This window comes from Stomoxys calcitrans, chromosome 1, assembly GCF_963082655.1.
Source record: "Stomoxys calcitrans chromosome 1, idStoCalc2.1, whole genome shotgun sequence".
NCBI classification, from domain to species: Eukaryota; Metazoa; Arthropoda; class Insecta; order Diptera; family Muscidae; genus Stomoxys; species Stomoxys calcitrans.
Genome location: NC_081552.1, coordinates 241747350 through 241766100, shown reverse-complemented (window position 1 = coordinate 241766100; position 18751 = coordinate 241747350). Strand labels below are relative to the sequence as shown.

The window sequence follows — 18751 nt, the reverse complement described above, 5'->3', positions numbered from 1 at the left end:
GATCTCCCGATTTGATTTTTTGAGCCCCTGGAAGCCGCAATTTCAGTCTGATTTGGCTTCAATTTTGCATGTAGTGTTCTGTTATGACTTCCATAAACTTTATTAGATAACCTGATATGGCTCCCATATAAACCGATCTCCCGATTTGACTTCTTGAGCCCCTGGAAGTCGTAATTTTTGTCTGATTTGGCTGAAGTTTTGCACCTGGTGTTCTTTTATGACTTCCTACAACTGTGCCAAATACGGTTCGAATCGGTCTATAACCTGATATAGCTCCCATATAAACCCGATTTCATTTCTTGCAATTGCAAAGCCGCAATCCGATGTCGTCGAAATTTGGGACAGTGAGTTAAATTAAGCCCTTCGACATATTTCGCCAATTTAGCCTAGATCGATCAAGATTTGAATAAAGCTGCCATATAGACCGATCTGTCGATTTAAGGTTTTGGGCCACAAAAGGCGCATTTATTGTCCGATGTCGCCGAAATTTGGGATAGTGAGTTAAATTAAGCCACTTGATATTCTTCTTCAATTTGGCTCAGATCGGTCCAGATTTGGATATAGCTGCCATATAGGCCGATATCTCGATTTAAAGTCTTGGCCCCCTAAAAGGCGCATTTATAATCCGATTTCACTGAAATTTTATACAGTGACTTATGTTAGGCTTTTCAACATCCGTGTCAGATCGGTTCATATTAAGATATATCTACTAAAAAGATCAATATTTTGTTATACACATTTAATATATATAGCAAATTTCAAAAAAAGGATTGAGGTATTTTACCAATTTAACCGTTACAGAAAAATTGTGACAATTTTTCGATTTTGAAAATATGTTGGGTTTTTTTTCGAGTGAATCAAGGAATTTCAGTCCCCATAGTTTTTACTATATTGGCAAAATCATTGGCAGTTTGACATTCGTATTAGATATAGCTAAGATTATTTATGTATTTACAAATGTATTGAAGTATTGATATAAACATACTTAGCTGATATGTAGACTTTCTGGGGGGAAAGTGTTTGTGATAGAATTATTATGATTAATGACACCCTCATAGTCCATAGTCCACAGTCACAGCCACAGCTATATTCACACTCAACAGGTCGACTTTATAGCAAAAGGATTCAATAATGCTTACATATGTGTGTATGTGTGTATGATTGTTGCCGCAAATATTTAATCAGGTTATGCCAACATAAGGACAGCGTCACTAAAAACACACACAGTTTTGTGCTTCAATAGGCCAATACTGTGTGGGTTAAATGCTTAACTTTTGTGTATGCGGTCATCATGACCTAAGGAAATTAGGACAAGCATGTAAACAAACTTAGCCCCCAGGATACCCCAAGGGATTTGTTTTCAATGTTACGGAACCAAATTCGTGGCAAAAGAAAATTAGAAAAATTAAATATTAAATTTTGTTTTAATTTTTATTTCCAGATGCTATCCATTATAAGCAACCAAATGAGACGTCTATCAATTGTGATACTCATCTACATATTCATATTTGTGCCGGAACTATGGTCGCATTCTACCGATGATTTGGAGAAACATCATTTACGTGGTGATTTCAATACACCCTGCTTTTACTTTCAAACAGTCGATGTCACCGGCGATCCACATTTTGCTAATGGCTCATATTTGCATGATGGTGTCATGATACCACATAATCTGATTGGTGTCTACAATTACGAATACAAGGATGCTGTGACAGCCAAAAGAGTGGCTCCCCATTTGCGTGGTTGCATTTGCAAACTCAAGCCATGTGTAAATTTCTGTTGTCCTTATGGCGCCATGCACAATGGAAGCCATTGTGTAAACACTTCGCAAGACTTTAATTGGCCACGTCAGGTTAACATGACCTTTCGCAATGGTTCTGAGAAGACGGTGGATATATTCCATCAATTTGCTGTTGTTCCATTTCGACCATGTGAATTGATGTTTGCCTTGGACCCACGATTATATGAAGATGATGCATGGACTCTATATGAGGTGAGTTTTTTGAAGGATGATAAAAAAAGTATGTATCATAAATTGGAAAAATAACCTGGGTGGTTACCCAGATATAGATATCTAAATAATATTCAGAAGTTTTTGGTTCTTAAGCCTAGTACTGATTTCATTCACAGCGAAAATCCCTATTAAATTATTGCGAAATCTAAAGGACTCTATTTTTTATCAGAACACAATCAAAAGTCAAACAACAACACACAACAGAGTTGATTGGTGACCATTTTTTTGAGAATTTAATTACATTTACTGAAGCGAAATTTGTATTGGCTTAGCGACATGTCGCTAATAGTTTGCTTTCAGAACTCAGTACAACTTCCACAGAAGATGTTTGCATTTTCTTTGTCGCCATTTTTATACCCTCCACCATAGGATGGGGGTATACTAATTTCGTAGTTCTGTTTGTAACACCTCGAAATATGCGTCTAAGATCCCCAATAAAGTCTATATATTCTTGATCGTCCTGACATTTTATGTCGCACTAGCCATGTCCGTCTGTCCGTCCGTCCGTCCGTCTGTCTGTCCGTCCGTCTGTCCATCCGTCTGTCCGTCGTCCATCTGTCCGTCTGTCTGTCTGTCCGTCCGTCCGTCTGTCCGTCCGTCCGTCCGTCCGTCCGTCTGTCCGGATTATATCTTTAGATAGCTCCATTAGCATAACAGTTCATTATTATTACTGTTATTATTATTCATTAGTTTGCTTAAAAAGAGATACCGCGCATATAATCAACAAATGCGATCCATGGTGGAGGGTATATAAGATTCGGCCAGGCTACACCACCACTGTGGTACAGGGTATTATTATAAGTTTGTGCATTTGTTTGCAACGCTAAGAAGGAGAAGAGCTAAACCCATTGTTAAGTGCACATTGCACATATCACTTTTTTGGCCCAAGAACGGACGCTATTGATTTTGGAAATAATCGGTTCAGATTTAGATATAGCTCCCATATGTATGCATCGCCCGATTTGCACTTAAATGGCTGTAGTAGCAACAATTTTCAACCGAAATACACAAAATTTGGCGCGGAAGGTTCTATTTCTAAACATAACATATCTGCAAGATTTCATCAAAATCGGTTCAGATTTGGATATAGCTCCCATATATATTTATTGCCTGATTTGCACTTAAATGGCCGTAGTAGGTACACTTTGCAACCGATCTGCACAAAATTTAGCACGGACTGTTTTATTATTGGTCCTAATATATCTGCAAGATTGCATCAACATCGGTTAAGATTTGGATGTAGCTCCCATATAAATGTATCGCCCAATTTTCACTTAAATGGCAGTAGTAACATTTTCATAACGTAGTACAATTTTTAATCGATCTGCACAAAATTTGGCATGGATTGTTTTCTTGCTCATCTTGATATATCTGCAAAATTTTAATAACATCGGTTCAGATTTGGATATAGCTCCCGTATATGCGTATCGCCCGATTTGTAGTTACATCGCCGTGGTAGCTACAATTTTCAACCGATCTGCACAAAATTTGGCGCAGAATGTTCTGTTACTGAACATAACATATCTATGAGATTTCATAAAAATTGGCTCGAATTTGGATGTAGCACCATACATATTTATCGCCGGATTTGCACTTATATGGCCGAAGTAACAACAATTTTCAAACGACCTGTTTACAAGTCGATTCAGATTTAGATAAAGCCCTCATATACATGTATATTTATATATTGCCCGAAATTGTAATTGTAGGGTAGGTGTAGGGTATTATATAGCGGGCTCCGCCCGATCTTTGCCTTTCCTGACTGGTTTTGTAATGCGTTTTGGCAGTTGTTCTGCCGAAAAATTGAACTCAAAGTCAGTACTTAGTACTTAGTTAGGATTTCGCAATAATTGTCCCATGGTGCGTATGGTTGTTGCAAAATACGCAATTATGCACAAACATACGCTCCAAAGTACCTGAATGCAAATATTTATACCATCACTGTGGTACAAACTTTTAGTGCAGAATAAAACCATTGATGTTACTGTTACAAGGGGCCTCACTGCTTCAAATTTCAGGAAAACGGCATAAGTTTTGATATTGACCATAACAGGTAGGAGTGTTAAGGAATCTCTAGACCTAGATTTTGTAAATCTGGTTAGGAAATGCGGATTTTGTGCATTCAATGTTTTCAGTCGGAATACAGGCATATGTGGTAGCTGTATACAAATATATAGGCAATTTTTGAACTCAAGGCTGTAGAGTGATTTCAACAAACAGACAGACGGGTTTGTCTAGATTCTCTATGAATAACGACGCTCTAGCACTTTGTAGAGTTGAAAATGTATATAATGTAATTTGATGTGGTCAAAGTGGAATGCTGTGAAATTGCTGTAGCCAGTTTTACCCTAACTCTCCATAGTTCGGACTATGGGGTGTACGCATACCTACGTAAGGGAGATGGCCCCCTCGGTAGACAGGGTTGGGAGTGAGTGGCGAAAAAAAAATATGGCCAACTGTTCGGCGATGGCTAAAAATACACACTATGCCACATTTTTGGCTTCTATTGGGTTGCCCAAAAAGTAATTGCGGATTTTTTAAAAGAAAGTAAATGCATTTTTAATAAAACTTAGAATGACCTTTAATCAAGTATACTTTTTTACACTTTTTTTCTAAAGCAAGCTAAGAGTCACAGCTGATAACTGACAGAAGAAAGAATGCAATTACTGAGTCACAAGCTGTGAAAAAATTTGTCAACGGTGACTATATGTAAAATCCGCAATTACTTTTTGAGCCTAACAACATAAATTGGGAGATTGGTATATGTATATAGTAGCTATACCCATAAATATCTACCATATTGAACAGCAATCTCGAAGAGTCTAACACCGCCCATTTTTGTCAAAATTCAGCGAATTCGAGTAATAGACGTATTTCATGGTCCCAGGCTTTTATGGTCCCAAAAACTTAAATCGGGAGATTATAGCCTAATCTTGACCATACTCGGTACGAATGTCGAGAGGCCTAACACAACTCATTGACCTAAATTTCAGCGAAATCCGTAAATAAAGTAACCTTTCATGGACCTAAAACCTGAAATTACGTGATTGGTATAGATGGCAGCTACATCAAAATCTGAACAGATTTGGCAACCCCAAAAAATGTTCGAAAAACCGAGGTGACCAACTTTAGGGGCCTGTCAAAAGGCGCTCGGGCACTTAATCGGCATATCAGTCTGTATGACAGATATATCTAAATACAGTCCGATCCGAACTATATTTAGGACGGATGTCAGGAGACCTTAAACTACCCACTGTTGGAAATTTCAACGAAATCGGTTCAAAAATAAAGCTTTTATGGGCTTCAGACCCTTTATCGGCAGATCGGTCTATATTGCAGCTATATCTAAATATAGTCCGTTCTGAACCACATTTATGCCGTATGTTAGAAGCCGTAAAACTACTCACCGTTTCAAATTTCAGCGAAATATAGTCCGATTTGATCCATAGTAAATATATAGTCCGATTTGATCCATATTTAGGTCGGATATTAGGAGGCTTAAGATAGTCTTCTGTTTCAAATTTCAGCGAAAATGGGTAATAAATAAAACTTTTATGGGCTTCAGACCCTTTATCGGCAGATCGGTCTATATAACAGCTATATCTAAATACAGTCCGATATGAACCATATTTGGGTCCTTTGTTAGAAAGCGTCAAACTACTCACTGTTTCAAATTTCAGCGAAATCGGTAAAAAAAATAAAGCTTTTATGGGCTTCAGACCCTTAATCGGGAGATTGGTCTATATGGCAGCTATATCTAAATATAATCCGATCTGAACCATATTTAGGTCCTATGTTAGGAGGCGTAAAACAACTCTCTGTTTTAAATTTCAGCAAAACCGGGTAATAAATGTAGATTTTATGGGCCTTAGACCCTTAACCGGCAGCTCGGTCTATATAACAGCTATATCTAAATATAGTCCGATATGAACCATATGTGGGTCCGATGTTAGGAGGCTTTAAACTACACACTGTTCCAAATTTCTGCGAAATCGGAAAAAATAGAACTTTTATGGGCTTCAGACCCTTTATCGGCAGATCGGTCTATATAGCAGCTATATCCAAATATGATCCGATTTGGTAACTGTGCCAAATTTCAGCTCAATATGTCAATTTTTGAAGGCTGTAGAGAGATTATAACAGACGGACAAACAGACACACGGAATTAGAATTTTACGACGATCCGAAATATATAGACTTTGTAGGGTGGGAAATTGATATTGCGATGTGTTGTAAATGAAATGGCTAAATGAATATACCTTCTATTCTATAAAAGTTAAAAATACATACATAATTTTGTTATTGGAATTGCGTTCAACTTAGACCAATTGATGACATTAACGACCATGGATGGGGTATATTCTTTTTGTTATTCCGTACGAAATATTGTCCTTCCGTCCGTATTCAAAAACAGGCATATTGAGCTTAGCCCCCATAAGACCGATCTCCTTATTTTAGTTCCCTGTTATCAGCTGTTACTTTTAGCTTGCTTTAGAAAAAAAGTGCGCGAAATTATGTTTACATTTGTTTGTTTGGCGTCAATTTTAATATGGAGCCCACAAAGGAGCATTTTCGTCATATTTTACTTTATTATTTCCGTAAAGGAAAAAACGTGGAGCAGGTTGCTAAAAAGTTACAAGAGTGTATGCTGATAAAGCCTTAAAAGGAAGACAGCGTCAAAATTGGTTTCGCAAATTCCGTTCTGGAGATTTTTCACTTAAAGATGAGCCACGTTCAGGTCGGCCAAATGAAGTTGATGATGACCAAATCAAAGCATTAATCGAATTTGATCGTCATGTAACTGAGCGTGAGATAGGAGAGAAGTTAAATATACCAAAATGAACCGTTCATTATCACATAAAAAGTCTTGGACTGGTGAAAAAGCTTGATATTTGGGTACCACATGTATTGAAAGAAATTCATTTAACAAACCGAATCAACGCTTGCGATATGCACCTTAAACGCAATGAATTCGATCCGTTTTTAAAACGAATCATAACTGGAGATGAAAAATGGATTGTTTACAACAACGTTAGTCGGAAACGATCATGGTCCAAGCATGGTGAACCAGCTCAAACCACTTCAAAGGCTGATATCCACCAAAAGAAGGTTATGCTGTCTGTTTGGTGGGATTGGAAGGGTGTGGTATATTTTGAGCTGCTTCCAAGGAACCAAACGATTAATTCGGATGTTTACTGTCAACAATTGGACCAGAATTGGTCAATCGTAAAGGTGTCATATTCCACCAGGACAACGCTAGACCGCACACATCTTTGGTCACTCGCCAAAAACTGAGTGAGCTTGGCTGGGAACTTTTGATGCATCCACCATATAGCCCTCACCTTGCACCATCAGACTACCATTTATTTGCAATCCCATGGCAGCCGGTTGTACACACCGGATTGACCCGATGGAGTTCTTCATCGGCAAGGGCTGTCGTCTCAGTGTTTAACACACTGCTACAACAACAACAACAACCATTTATTTCGATCTTTGCAGAACTCCTTAAATGGTAAAACTTTCGGCAATGATGAGGCTATAAAATCGCACTTGGTTCAGTTTTTTGCAGATAAAGGCCAGAAGTTCTATGAGCGTGGAATACTAAATTTGCCAGGAAGATGGCAAAAGGTTATCGAACAAAATGGCAATTATATATTTGATTAAAGTTCATTCTAAGTTTTATTAAAAATGCATTTACTTTCTTTTAAAAAATCCGCAATTACTTTTTAGCAACCTAATATTACCCGATTTCGTTATATTTGGGTAAAATGAGGTGTATTAGACCTATACACACCCTACATTTGTCTTAAATCGGTATATGTTTGGATATAGATACCATATCTACTATTCTCGCATTTAATGATCATGTACAATGCATTGTGGCAAGCTTGATCCAGATAGGAGCATATTTCGATATATCTGCTAAGGTTTCAAATAAGTTTATTTTTCACCCAACTTGACGTAATGAAGTTAATATGTATATGTCCGTCCGTCTGTCTGTCCGTTTTTCTATCCGTCTGTCTGTCTGTCGGACTGTTTGTCCGTCTGTCTGTCCGTCTGTCTGTCCGTCTGTCTGTCTGTCCGTCTGTCTGTCCGTCTGTCTGTCCGTCTGTCTGTCCGTCTGTCTGTCCGTCTGTCTGTCCGTCTGTCTGTCCGTCCGTCTGTTTGTCTGTCCGTCTGTCTGTCCGTTAGTCTGTCTGTCCGTCTGTCTGTCCGGCTGTCCGTCTGTCTGTCCGTCCGTCTGTCTGTCTGTCCGTCTGTCTGTCCGTCAGTCTGTCGGTCTGTCTGTCCGTCTGTCTGTCCGGCTGTCTGTCTGTCCGTCTGTCTGTCCGTCTGTCTGTCCGTCTGTCTGTCAGTCTGTCAGTCTGTCAGTCTGTCCGTCTGTCCGTCCGTCTGTCTGTCTGTCCGTCTGTCTGTTGACATTACGCTGCAGTCTTTAAATATTGAGATATTGAGCTGAAACTTTGCAGAGATTCATAGGCAGATTAAGTTTGAAGATGGGCAATATCCGACTATATCTTGGTATAGCCCCTATATAGACCGATTTAAGCCGATTTAAGGTCTTAGGCCCAAAAAGCCCCATTCATTATCCGATTTTGATGAAATTTGGGACAGTAAGTTGCGTTAGGCCACTCGACATCCTTCTTCAATTTGGCCCCGATCGGTCCAGATTTGGATATGGCTGCCATATAGACCGATCTCTCGATTTAAGGTCTTGGACCCATAAAAAGCGCATTTATTGTCCGATGTCGCTGAAATTCGACACAGTGACTTATGTTAGGTTTTTTGACGTCCGTCTCGTATATGGTTCAGATCGGTCTATATTTGATATATAGCTAGCAAAAATACCAATATTTTTTTATATGAAACCACTGAATGTCCATGCCAAATTTGGTCCATATTTCGATATAGCTGCTTAATTAACCATTTTTCATCGGATTACGATGAAAAGTTTTTTTCATATATACCTGAGGTAGTGGGTATGCGAAGTTCGGCCCGGCCGAACTTAATGCCTTTTTACTTGTTTATACTTTCATTCAAAAAAATTTTAGTCTAATATCAGCAGACGGCGTTGTTTATATATTTTGTGGGTGCGAAAGACCATATCGGATACATTCAGGAGTGATGCGGCTCTAAACTTGAATGTCACTTTGGCACTCTACTAAATACTTCCACAGCTATAACAATATCTCATTTTTGTCTTTCAGAATGGCACCCTGTTTGTGGAGTCCACCAATGCGTATCTGTCGCGACAGGACTTTTGCATGTTAACCACCTTTGAGACAAACGACACAAGTGGCCCAAGTTATTTGAATCCAGCAAACTGTGAGACTCAAACCACCAATGGGACAGTGAAAATTATAAACGCCTATGCCATGTTGTTCTCGATACCATTTATGGTCTTGACCATTGTGGTCTATTTGGCCATACCCGAGTTGAGGAATCAACATGGCAAATCTCTGGTGTGCTATTTATTAGGCCTCATCGTGGGATATTCTTTGTTAAGCATTGGGACGCTTAATGCACATCTCGATGTGACCAGCATAGAGTGCAAGGTCATAGGTGAGTATGAATGCTATTTGGAATTAAAAGCTAATTTCTCTATTTGCCATGCCATTTTGCAGGATATACGAGCTATTACTTTTTTATGGCCGCCTTTTTCTGGCTGAATGTTATCAGTTTTGATTTGTGGCACAATTTTCGGGGTACGCGAGGCATCAATCGGTCGTTGGAAAAGAAACGCTTCATTATGTATTCGATGTACTCGTGGGGCATACCAGTGGTGTTTTTGGTAGTGACATGGTATATGCAGGAGGAGACAAATATATCACCAGAATTGCAGCCGGGTATTGGAGTACAGCATTGTTGGATAAACAGTGAGTGGATTAGGATGAGAGAGAGAGAGGTACTATGCTGGATTAAATATTTTGCCATTTTATTTCATTCAGTGAACACCTGGGCCGGCTTTATTTACTTCTTTACCCCCATAATGTTTATAATTGTGGCCAATATCATCATGTTTGTTATGACAGCCTTAAAAATCCATAAGGTACAAAGGGAAATGGCCCGCATCATGGCCCGAGAGGATAGTACACGCAATCTGAAAAAGGAAAAAGACAAGTAGCATCAAAACTCTTCTAACCAGCTAAGGGCTATAAAATTTAATTTTCTACTCTTTCTCTCTCTCTCTCTCCCCTCTAGGTTCGGTTTATTTTTACGCTTATTCTTGGTCATGGGTGTTACTTGGTCCCTGGAAATCATTTCGTATTTTGTAGGCCCCGACAGCAGCTGGGCCAAAATTTTCTATGCAGCCGATATCTGTAATGCCGTTCAAGGCTTCCTCATATTCATGTTGTTCGTCATGAAGCGCAAGGTTAAACAATTGATTACCAACAGGTAAGAGTTTTGATGGCAGCTTTTCTATTTCCTCTTAGGGGAAATTTATTGTGGCGTCCTTACTTTTAGTTTTTTTTTTTCCTTTACATTTCATACAAAACTTTTTTTTTATTACATAGTACTTGCCGGGAACGTCATTCTCGTGCCACAAATAGTACGACACTTGCGAATTCTATGGTTCGCCGTCGATTCCACGAAGTCTCCATACAAATCAAACAAATGATTATGATACGACGTGCCCTTACAAGTAATTCCTCAAGCTATCATTCTCACGAAGTCTGACGGACTTTTGTTTAGGAATTTTTAAATTCGATTTGTAAATAGACTTTCCTTCGAATATTTCCAAAGACGAAAAATGTAAACGAATGAAAGGGATATAGCATTGCACACTGTAAGAAATCAAGCACTTTGATGTTGTAATTGCGATTTAGATGTTGTAATGTCGTTGTGTTGTATGTAAGTTCTCTTAAGCGGAATTATCTAAAATTGAGTCAAAAATGGCTAGCTTCTACTAACCATTAGCCCCTACAGCACAGCAATGGACATATAACGTCTTGTTAAGGACGCTGAAATATGCTGACGTTGGCTGGGCTGAACCTTGGAAAGCTAAAAAAAACTTTGTACAAATTTACGTAGTTGTAGGGAATGTGCGCAACAAATTTCTCCCAAATCAGCCAGAGATTTAAGCTTCTAGGGCCAAACATTGGCAAATTTGAGCCAATTAAAAAAAAAAAAAAATTGCACCTTCTTGGGACTCAAGAGCTATACCAGGTTGTAGACCGATTTGAACCGTACATGACACAGTTGTTGGCAGTTGCAACAAAACACGTTGTGCAATTTTGCAGCCACATCGGACAACATTTGAAACTTCTAGGGGTACTAGATGTCAAATTGGAACATCGGTTTACATGGGTGCTGCATCAGCTAATAAACCGATTTGGACAGTACTTATCATCGGCGTTGGAAATCACAAGAAAACGCTTTGTGGAAGATTCCAGTTTTATCGGATAACAATTGCAACTTACAAGAACCAACGAAATCTAATCAAGCGAATATATTTTATTTTTGAATATAGCGGTAAGGTCCGGCATTACTGAGGTAGAGGTAGATATATAACAAGTATATACTTCCAGTTGGAGTAAAAAGGCGTTAAGTTCGGTATATATGTAAAACACCTTTCATCAAAATCCGGTGAAAATCGCATACCTTATGTCCCATATCAGTTATATCGAAATATGTTCCGATTTGGATGAAATACTAATAAGTAGAAGTCATTGTTCAATTGTGTATAACAAACTATTGATCTTTTTAGTAGCTGTATCTAAAAATAGACCGATCTGAACCATATACGACACGGATGTCGAAAGCCAAACATAAGTCACTGTGTCAAATTTCAGTGACATTGGATTATAAATGCGACTTATATGAGGCCAAGACTTTAAATCGAGATATCGGTCTAAATGGCAGCTAGATCCAAATCTGGACCGATTTGGGCCAAGTTGCAGAAAAATATCGAAGAGCCTAACACAACGCACTGTTCCAAATTTCGTTGAAATCGGACAATAAATGCGCCTTTTAAGGACCCAAAACCGTAAATCGAGAGATCGGTCTATATGGCAGCTATATTCAAATCTGAACCGATCTGGGACAAATTGAAGAAGGACGTCAAAGAGCCTGAAACAACTCACTGTCTCAAATTTCATCGACATCAAACAATAAATGCGTCTTTTATGGACCCAAAACCTTAAACTGAGAGATCGGTCTAAATGGCAGCTATATGCAAATCTGGACCGATCTAGGCTAAATTGAAGAAATATGTCAAAGGGTCTTACACATTGCAGAAATATGTTAAGGGGCTTAACTTAACTCACTGTCGTAAATTTCAGCAAAATTGGATAATAAATGTGGCTTTGATGGGTCTAAAACCTTAAATCGAGAGATCGGTCTATATGGCAGCTATATCCAAATCTGAACCGATCAAGGCTAAATTGAAGAAAGATGTCAAAGGGCCTTACACAACTCACTGTCCCAAATTTCAGCAAAATGGGATAACAAATGTGGCTTTCATGGACTTAAGGCCCTAAATCTGAGGATCGGTCCATATGGCAGCTATATCTAAATCTGAACCGATCTGGGCCAAAGTGACGAACGATGTCGAAGGGCCGAACACTACTCACTGTCCCAAATTTCAGCAAAATCGGATAATAAATGTGGCTTTTATGGGCCTGAGACCCTAAATAGGCCGATCGGTCTATATGGGGGCTATATCAAGATATAGTCCAATATAGCCCATCTTCGAACTTAACCTGCTTATGGACGAAAAAAGAATCTGTGCATAATTTCAGCTCAATATCTCTATTTTTAAAGACTTTAGGGTGATTTCAACAGACAGACGGACGGACATGGCTAGATGGTTTTAGATTTTTACGCTGATCAAGAATATATATACTTTATAGGGTCGGAAATGGATATTTCGATGTGTTGCAAACGGAATGACAAAATGAATATACCCCCATCCTTCGGTGGTGGGTATAAAAATTTCAGCGATGGTTTTCCCCTCCTGACGCTAGCAACATTTGTGAGGTACTATGCCATGTAAAACTTCTCCCCAAAGAGGCACGCCATTCGAACTCGGCTTTTAAAAGGAGGCCCCTTATCATTGAGCTTAAACTTGAATCGGACTGCACTCATTGTGAGAAGTTGGCCCCTATTCCTTAGTGGAATGTTCATGGGCAAAATTTGCAATACTTCTAGTTGATAATTGTGCTCCAAGTTATAGGCCTGAGAACAGTCACCTGTTGTCCCATTGTTATCACTTGGTACTAGGTGACTTTAATGCACATTAAGTGTTACCTAATTTTCTCCTAGGTAACAATCAGACGGAAATGGCTTTGGCAGAGCATATTAATGCCTCCAAGTTTTTCACAGTGAAAAAGAATACCCCCATCAAGATTATAGTTGATAGCAGCAGTTTGCCAGACATCTCCTTTGCGTCACCTGGTCAGCTAAATGACATTTCTTGGCAACTCGTCATTCGCCGGATCATATTGACCTCACCACAATTCCCGCCATTGATCGATTAATCAACTTCATAACCTCTGAACTACGGACGTATATCAATCAGAACAAATAAAAACGCAATAACGTCGACCGTGAAGAACTAAGGATACCCGGCATCATGGATATATATATATATATATATATATATATATATATATATATATATATATATATATATATATATATATATATATATATATATATATATATATATATTAGACCGTCCCTGTGCTGAGTATGATTGAAATCGGTCTATAACCTGATATAGCAATCATATAAACCGATCTGGAGTCTTGCCTTATGCTCCGAATCGGACTATAACTTGATAAAACTCCAATAGCATAGCAATTCTTTTTTTATCCTTTGTTTGTCTAAAAAGAAATTCCGGGAAAATAATTTAAAAAAATGTGATCGATGGCAGAGGGTACTTTCGTCCCAAAATAAGGGGAAAATTTAAATTTTCTGAAAAAAAAATTCTAACTGAAAAATTTTAAGAAAACAAGTAAAAACGTGCTAAGTTCGGCCGGGCCAAATCTTATATACCCTCCACCAAGGATCGCATTTGTCAAGTTCATTCCCGGTATCTCTTTTTAGACAAACAAAGGATTAAAGAAACGCATTGCTACGCAAATTGAACTGAATGTTGAAATGTTGTCTTTGGATGTCAAAGTGGGTGGGAAAAACATTAGCCGGAAATCGATACGAAAGAAATAAAAATTCTCCCTATAATTCATTGTGCGGCCCGCTGGCCAATCTATTACAAACGGGTGGGAGTTCCTGGAATGTCTAGTATCCCTGACATACATCCTTCCATCAGAAATAAGAAGACGAACATTAGACGAACAAACACCATGAAAATACAGATAGAACAGCACCGAACAACCCACATTGCGACGATGATCAAGGGAGGCAATACCGTTGGATACCCCACAGTCCCCAATCAACGACATCGCTCTCCTCTGTACACGGTCCAGTAGCTCCAGGGATGATTTTGAAGCTCCAGCCCATACATGTGAGTTGTACTCCATTTTCGGCCTAGTGAAAGTGGTGTAGATGTTTAGAAGATCAGACGGAGTGAAGTATTTCTTATACCGTGTGAGAAAGCCTTAACACATTAATGCTTCTTTCGACTTTTCAAATACATGTTTAGCCCAACGGACATCACTTTGTATTTTCATGCCCAGAACATCAAGAGCTTCGGATTACTCAACACTTACACCGTTTATAGACAAAAATGGTCGTAATGGGTCAGCGAATCGTTTGTGTGACAACAAGCAGCACTGAGTCTTCCGTGCATTAAAATCTGCTCGATTCATTCGACCCCACTCAGAAATGGCCAGAAAATCCTGGCAGAGTGTATTATCCATAACTCGCCTCTTGTCCTCAATCTCTCGAAGACTCGGCCTATGGTCAAACGAGTACGCATGGCAGAAATTACCGTCATCCGCAAATGAGTAGATCGGATTCGATGTCTGACCCAACAGATTGTTGAAGAAAATAAGAAAAAAGAGAAGGAGAAAGAACAGAGCCCTGGGGTACACCTGCGGTCAATTTATGCTCATTGGATGAGAACCCATCTATAATGACTCATATGCTGTGATCTCTGATAAAGCTTGACATAAATCGAACGAAGTCATTACCGACACCAAATGCGACAAGCTTTGATAGTAGTGCACCGTGCCAGACCCTATCAAATGCCTTGGAGATATCCAGAGCCACAACCTTACTCTCACCAAACTGGTGGATTGAGCGACTCGAACGTTCCGACAGAAGTGCCATGAGGTTGGGGGGTGTTTTGGGGGGATGGACGGCCACTCAGTGAGTTGGCCTTGAAAATATGTATCGGATTCGTGTTATACTCTAAAAACCCTCTTTTTTGAGCCCCATATTACAATGGTCAACAAATACTTCCTATTTGGGTGGTGTTGTGGGGGGTGGGGTGGCCCCATACACACTTTTCGCGAATATTGCTTTCAAATTCGTGCTTTACTCCCAAAGACCTTTCATTTGAGCCCCATATTGCTATGGTCGTAAGTTTTTCCCCTTGTGGAGATGTTTTTGGGGGGGCCCCCCAAACACTTGGTCCCATATTTGGATATCAGATTCGTATTCTAGACTCAAATACCTTTCATTTAAGCCCCATATATCCATGGTCAGTAAATAAGTCCTGTTTGGGGGGTGTTTTGGAGAAGGGGTGGACCCCCAGAAACTTGGTCCAACATTTGCATATCAGGTTCGTATTCTACATTCAAATACCTTTTATTTAGCCCCATATTTCCATGGTCACTAAATAAGTCCTGTTTGGGGGGTGTTTTGGGAAAGGGGTGGACACCCGTGGTCCCACATTTGGATATCAGATTCGTATTCTACTCGGAAATACCTTTAATTTGAGTCCTATTTTGCTATGGTCGGTAAATATGTCCGATTTAGGGGTTTTTTGGGGGTTGGGGTAGTCCCCCTAACGCTTGATCCGACAATTTGATATCAGATACGTTTTCTTATCCTAAATATGTTTTCTTATCCTTAATACCTTTCATTTGAGTCCCATATTGTCGTGATTTGTCTAAATATATGTTTGGTTTTAGGGTGGGGCGGCCCCCCTAGCTACCCTATCCGAAATTTGGATACCAATTTTTTATTTTTAGGGTATTGAATGAGAGCACACAAAATTTCGCTTAAATCGCTACACCCATCTCCGAGATCTGGCGTTTCTGAAAATTATGGTAAGGGGGAGGGTCCGCCCCCCCCTTCAGATATCAAAAAAAATTAGTACCCTACCATCATGTGAAAATTTCAGGAAAATCGGTTCAGCCGTTTCTGAGTCTATGAGGAACACACAAACAAACAAACTCAAATTGATTTTTATATATTAAGTCTGTAATAGGAAGGATGAAGAGATTTTTGGTTTTTTTTAGAGATCACTTCCATTGGTGCTTAAAAGAAAATTCGTATCAGATTTCCTGCATTTCCCCTAGTTTCTCTCAAAATTAATTTCCAATTTTTATTAGTAGTTTATAGTAATCAACTATTTTGCCACACTATTTGCTATTGTTTTCTATTTTCCATTTTCCAGTCTTACTAACTTTAAACAAATGTTATATATGTTCTCTCAAAGATATTGTAAGAGTCCAGGCACACCGAAGTCCAACTCCACGAATTCAACAAATTCATTGAGTTCAGTGGCAACTCAGCAGTCTAAAGTCTTTACTATGCCAATGACAACGCCTAATCCATTAAAATTTTGAACAAAATATGCAAAAGCTAATAAGTAAAATGAAAACAATTTACAAAAAAAAGGTAAAATTATGTAAGAGGTTTATATATAAAACCAAAAAAAAATATATATATATATATAGATTATGGTTTTGGAGCAATGCAAACATACACAATATGGGGAAACATGGTTATACAACTTGAATTATAGTAATGGTAAAATACACAGCTGATAATAATAATAGCTTTAAGCAATTGTAAATAACACCAACTCTGTAAAAGATAACTCAAAACATTTAACAAAAGAAAACAGGTGATTTTGTTTTTATATTATTTATACTAATGCATGTTTTGTGTTTTATGTATACTCCAAAGTTTTGCCAATTTTCTAATATCTCTTCTATAATCTTTCTCTAGATACTCCTCGGTGCGTGAAACCAGCAGCCAACAGCGCCAAAGTCAATACTCCACCCGCACCACCTCCAGCAGCATGGGCAATTTAGCCGTAAACAATTCCATTATCAATTCCGAAAAGCCTTTGATACGGCCAGCTGAGCGGGTAACCAGTTTTGGCTAAATAAAGTCCTTTATGTATGCATCCTGTGTTTATTTCAATATGATGTCCTACATATTTCTCTATCGAATGTTAAGCTAAGTCCCTAAGTATCCTATCTTTTAGGTTAAGTGTGATTTTTCTAATGTGTCCAAGTCCCGTTTCTACTTAAATTAAAAACAAAACAAAAGACAAAATGAAGCCCTAACTCTTGATGGTAGTTTTCAGTGTTGCCAATTTGCCAATATTTCCTGAAGGGGGAAACACATGCACACGCCGTTATACATTTCCACTCAGGGAGAGAATTGTCCTTCCATTTGAAAAACACTGAACTTTCTTTTGTAGTAATAATGCTTATAAATGTAATATAATATAATGTGATAGATGTACTATGTATGCTATTCTGTTTTTTATATATTGTTTATGTTTTTAATAATAATCATTCCTTAAGGGCTAAGTTCAATAGCCTTAATTGAAGAAAAGTTGCTGTAAACTATATATTTTAGTTTTTTCTTTTTAAGATTTATTTCAATGCCTCCATGCAGCACCTTAATTTTATGTTTTTGGAACTCTACACTAATCGGTGTTTATTACTCATCTTATCATATCAAAGCTTAACTTAAGTTTGTTTAGCATTAGTACCTTTATATTCAACCCAAAATTCAACGAAAAAAGAAGAAAAACATAAAACCATTTTAAAATATTACAAACAATTATGCCACAATATTGCAAAATGATGATAACACGTAAATTTTTTTTTTTATTGTAAATAAAAAACCAAAGAAATTTTCGTTCACAAGCAAAGGCATTATTAATCGGTAAGATATGCATGTGGGGGATGTGAATACCAAAACGTGAAAAGCGTGCTAAGTTCGGCCGGGCCGAATCTTATATACCCTCCACCATGAATCGCATTTGTCGAACTCCCTTCCCGGTATCTCTTTTTTTGGGCAAACAAAGGGTAAAAGAAAACAAGTAAGAAGGCGTTAAGTTCGGCCGGGCCGAACTTTGGATACCCACCACCTCGGGTATATATGTGAACCACATTTCGTCAAAATCCAGTGAAAAATGCATACCTTATGCCACATAGCAACTCTATAGATATCATCAGATTTAGACCAAATGCTTATAAGTACAAGTCATTGTTCAACCGAGAGATCGGTCTATATGGCAGCTATATCCAAATCTGGACCGATCTGAGCCAAATTGAAGACAAATATCGAAGGGCCCAACACAAGTCATTGTCCCAAATTTCGGCGGCATCGGACAATAAATGCGCTTTTTATGGGCCCAAAACCTTAAATCGAGAGATCGGTCTATATGGCAGCTATATCCAAATCTAGACCGATCTGGGCCAAATTGACGAAGGATGTCGAAGGACTCAACGCAACTCACTCTCCGAAATTTTAGCAAAATCGGATAATAAATGTGGCTTTTATGGGCCTAAGACCATAAATCGGAGGATCGGTGTATATGGCAGCTATATCCAAATTTGGACCGATCTGAGCCAAATT

The 18751-nt window shown here is 38.5% G+C and overlaps 1 protein-coding gene across 3 annotated transcripts in view; it reads left to right on the top strand.

Moving 5' to 3' along the window:
• The window catches only part of LOC106093951 (G-protein coupled receptor Mth2), a 90856-nt gene extending 72881 nt beyond the window's left edge, over window positions 1-17975 (top strand). The window contains exons 2-7 of one of the 3 annotated variants that reach the window (XM_059360247.1): window positions 1442-1993; window positions 9223-9577; window positions 9640-9891; window positions 9964-10135; window positions 10217-10411; window positions 17102-17975. In XM_059360247.1, coding sequence (XP_059216230.1) covers window positions 1442-1993; window positions 9223-9577; window positions 9640-9891; window positions 9964-10135; window positions 10217-10411; window positions 17102-17261 — 1686 coding nt within the window. In that variant the 3' untranslated portion in view covers window positions 17262-17975. Of the gene's footprint in view, window positions 1-1441; window positions 1994-9222; window positions 9578-9639; window positions 9892-9963; window positions 10136-10216; window positions 10412-16544; window positions 16768-17101 lie in introns of those variants that run through there. The other 2 variants (XM_059360248.1, XM_059360246.1) reach the window with 2 other exon arrangements.
• Window positions 17976-18751: the final 776 nt, after the last annotated feature.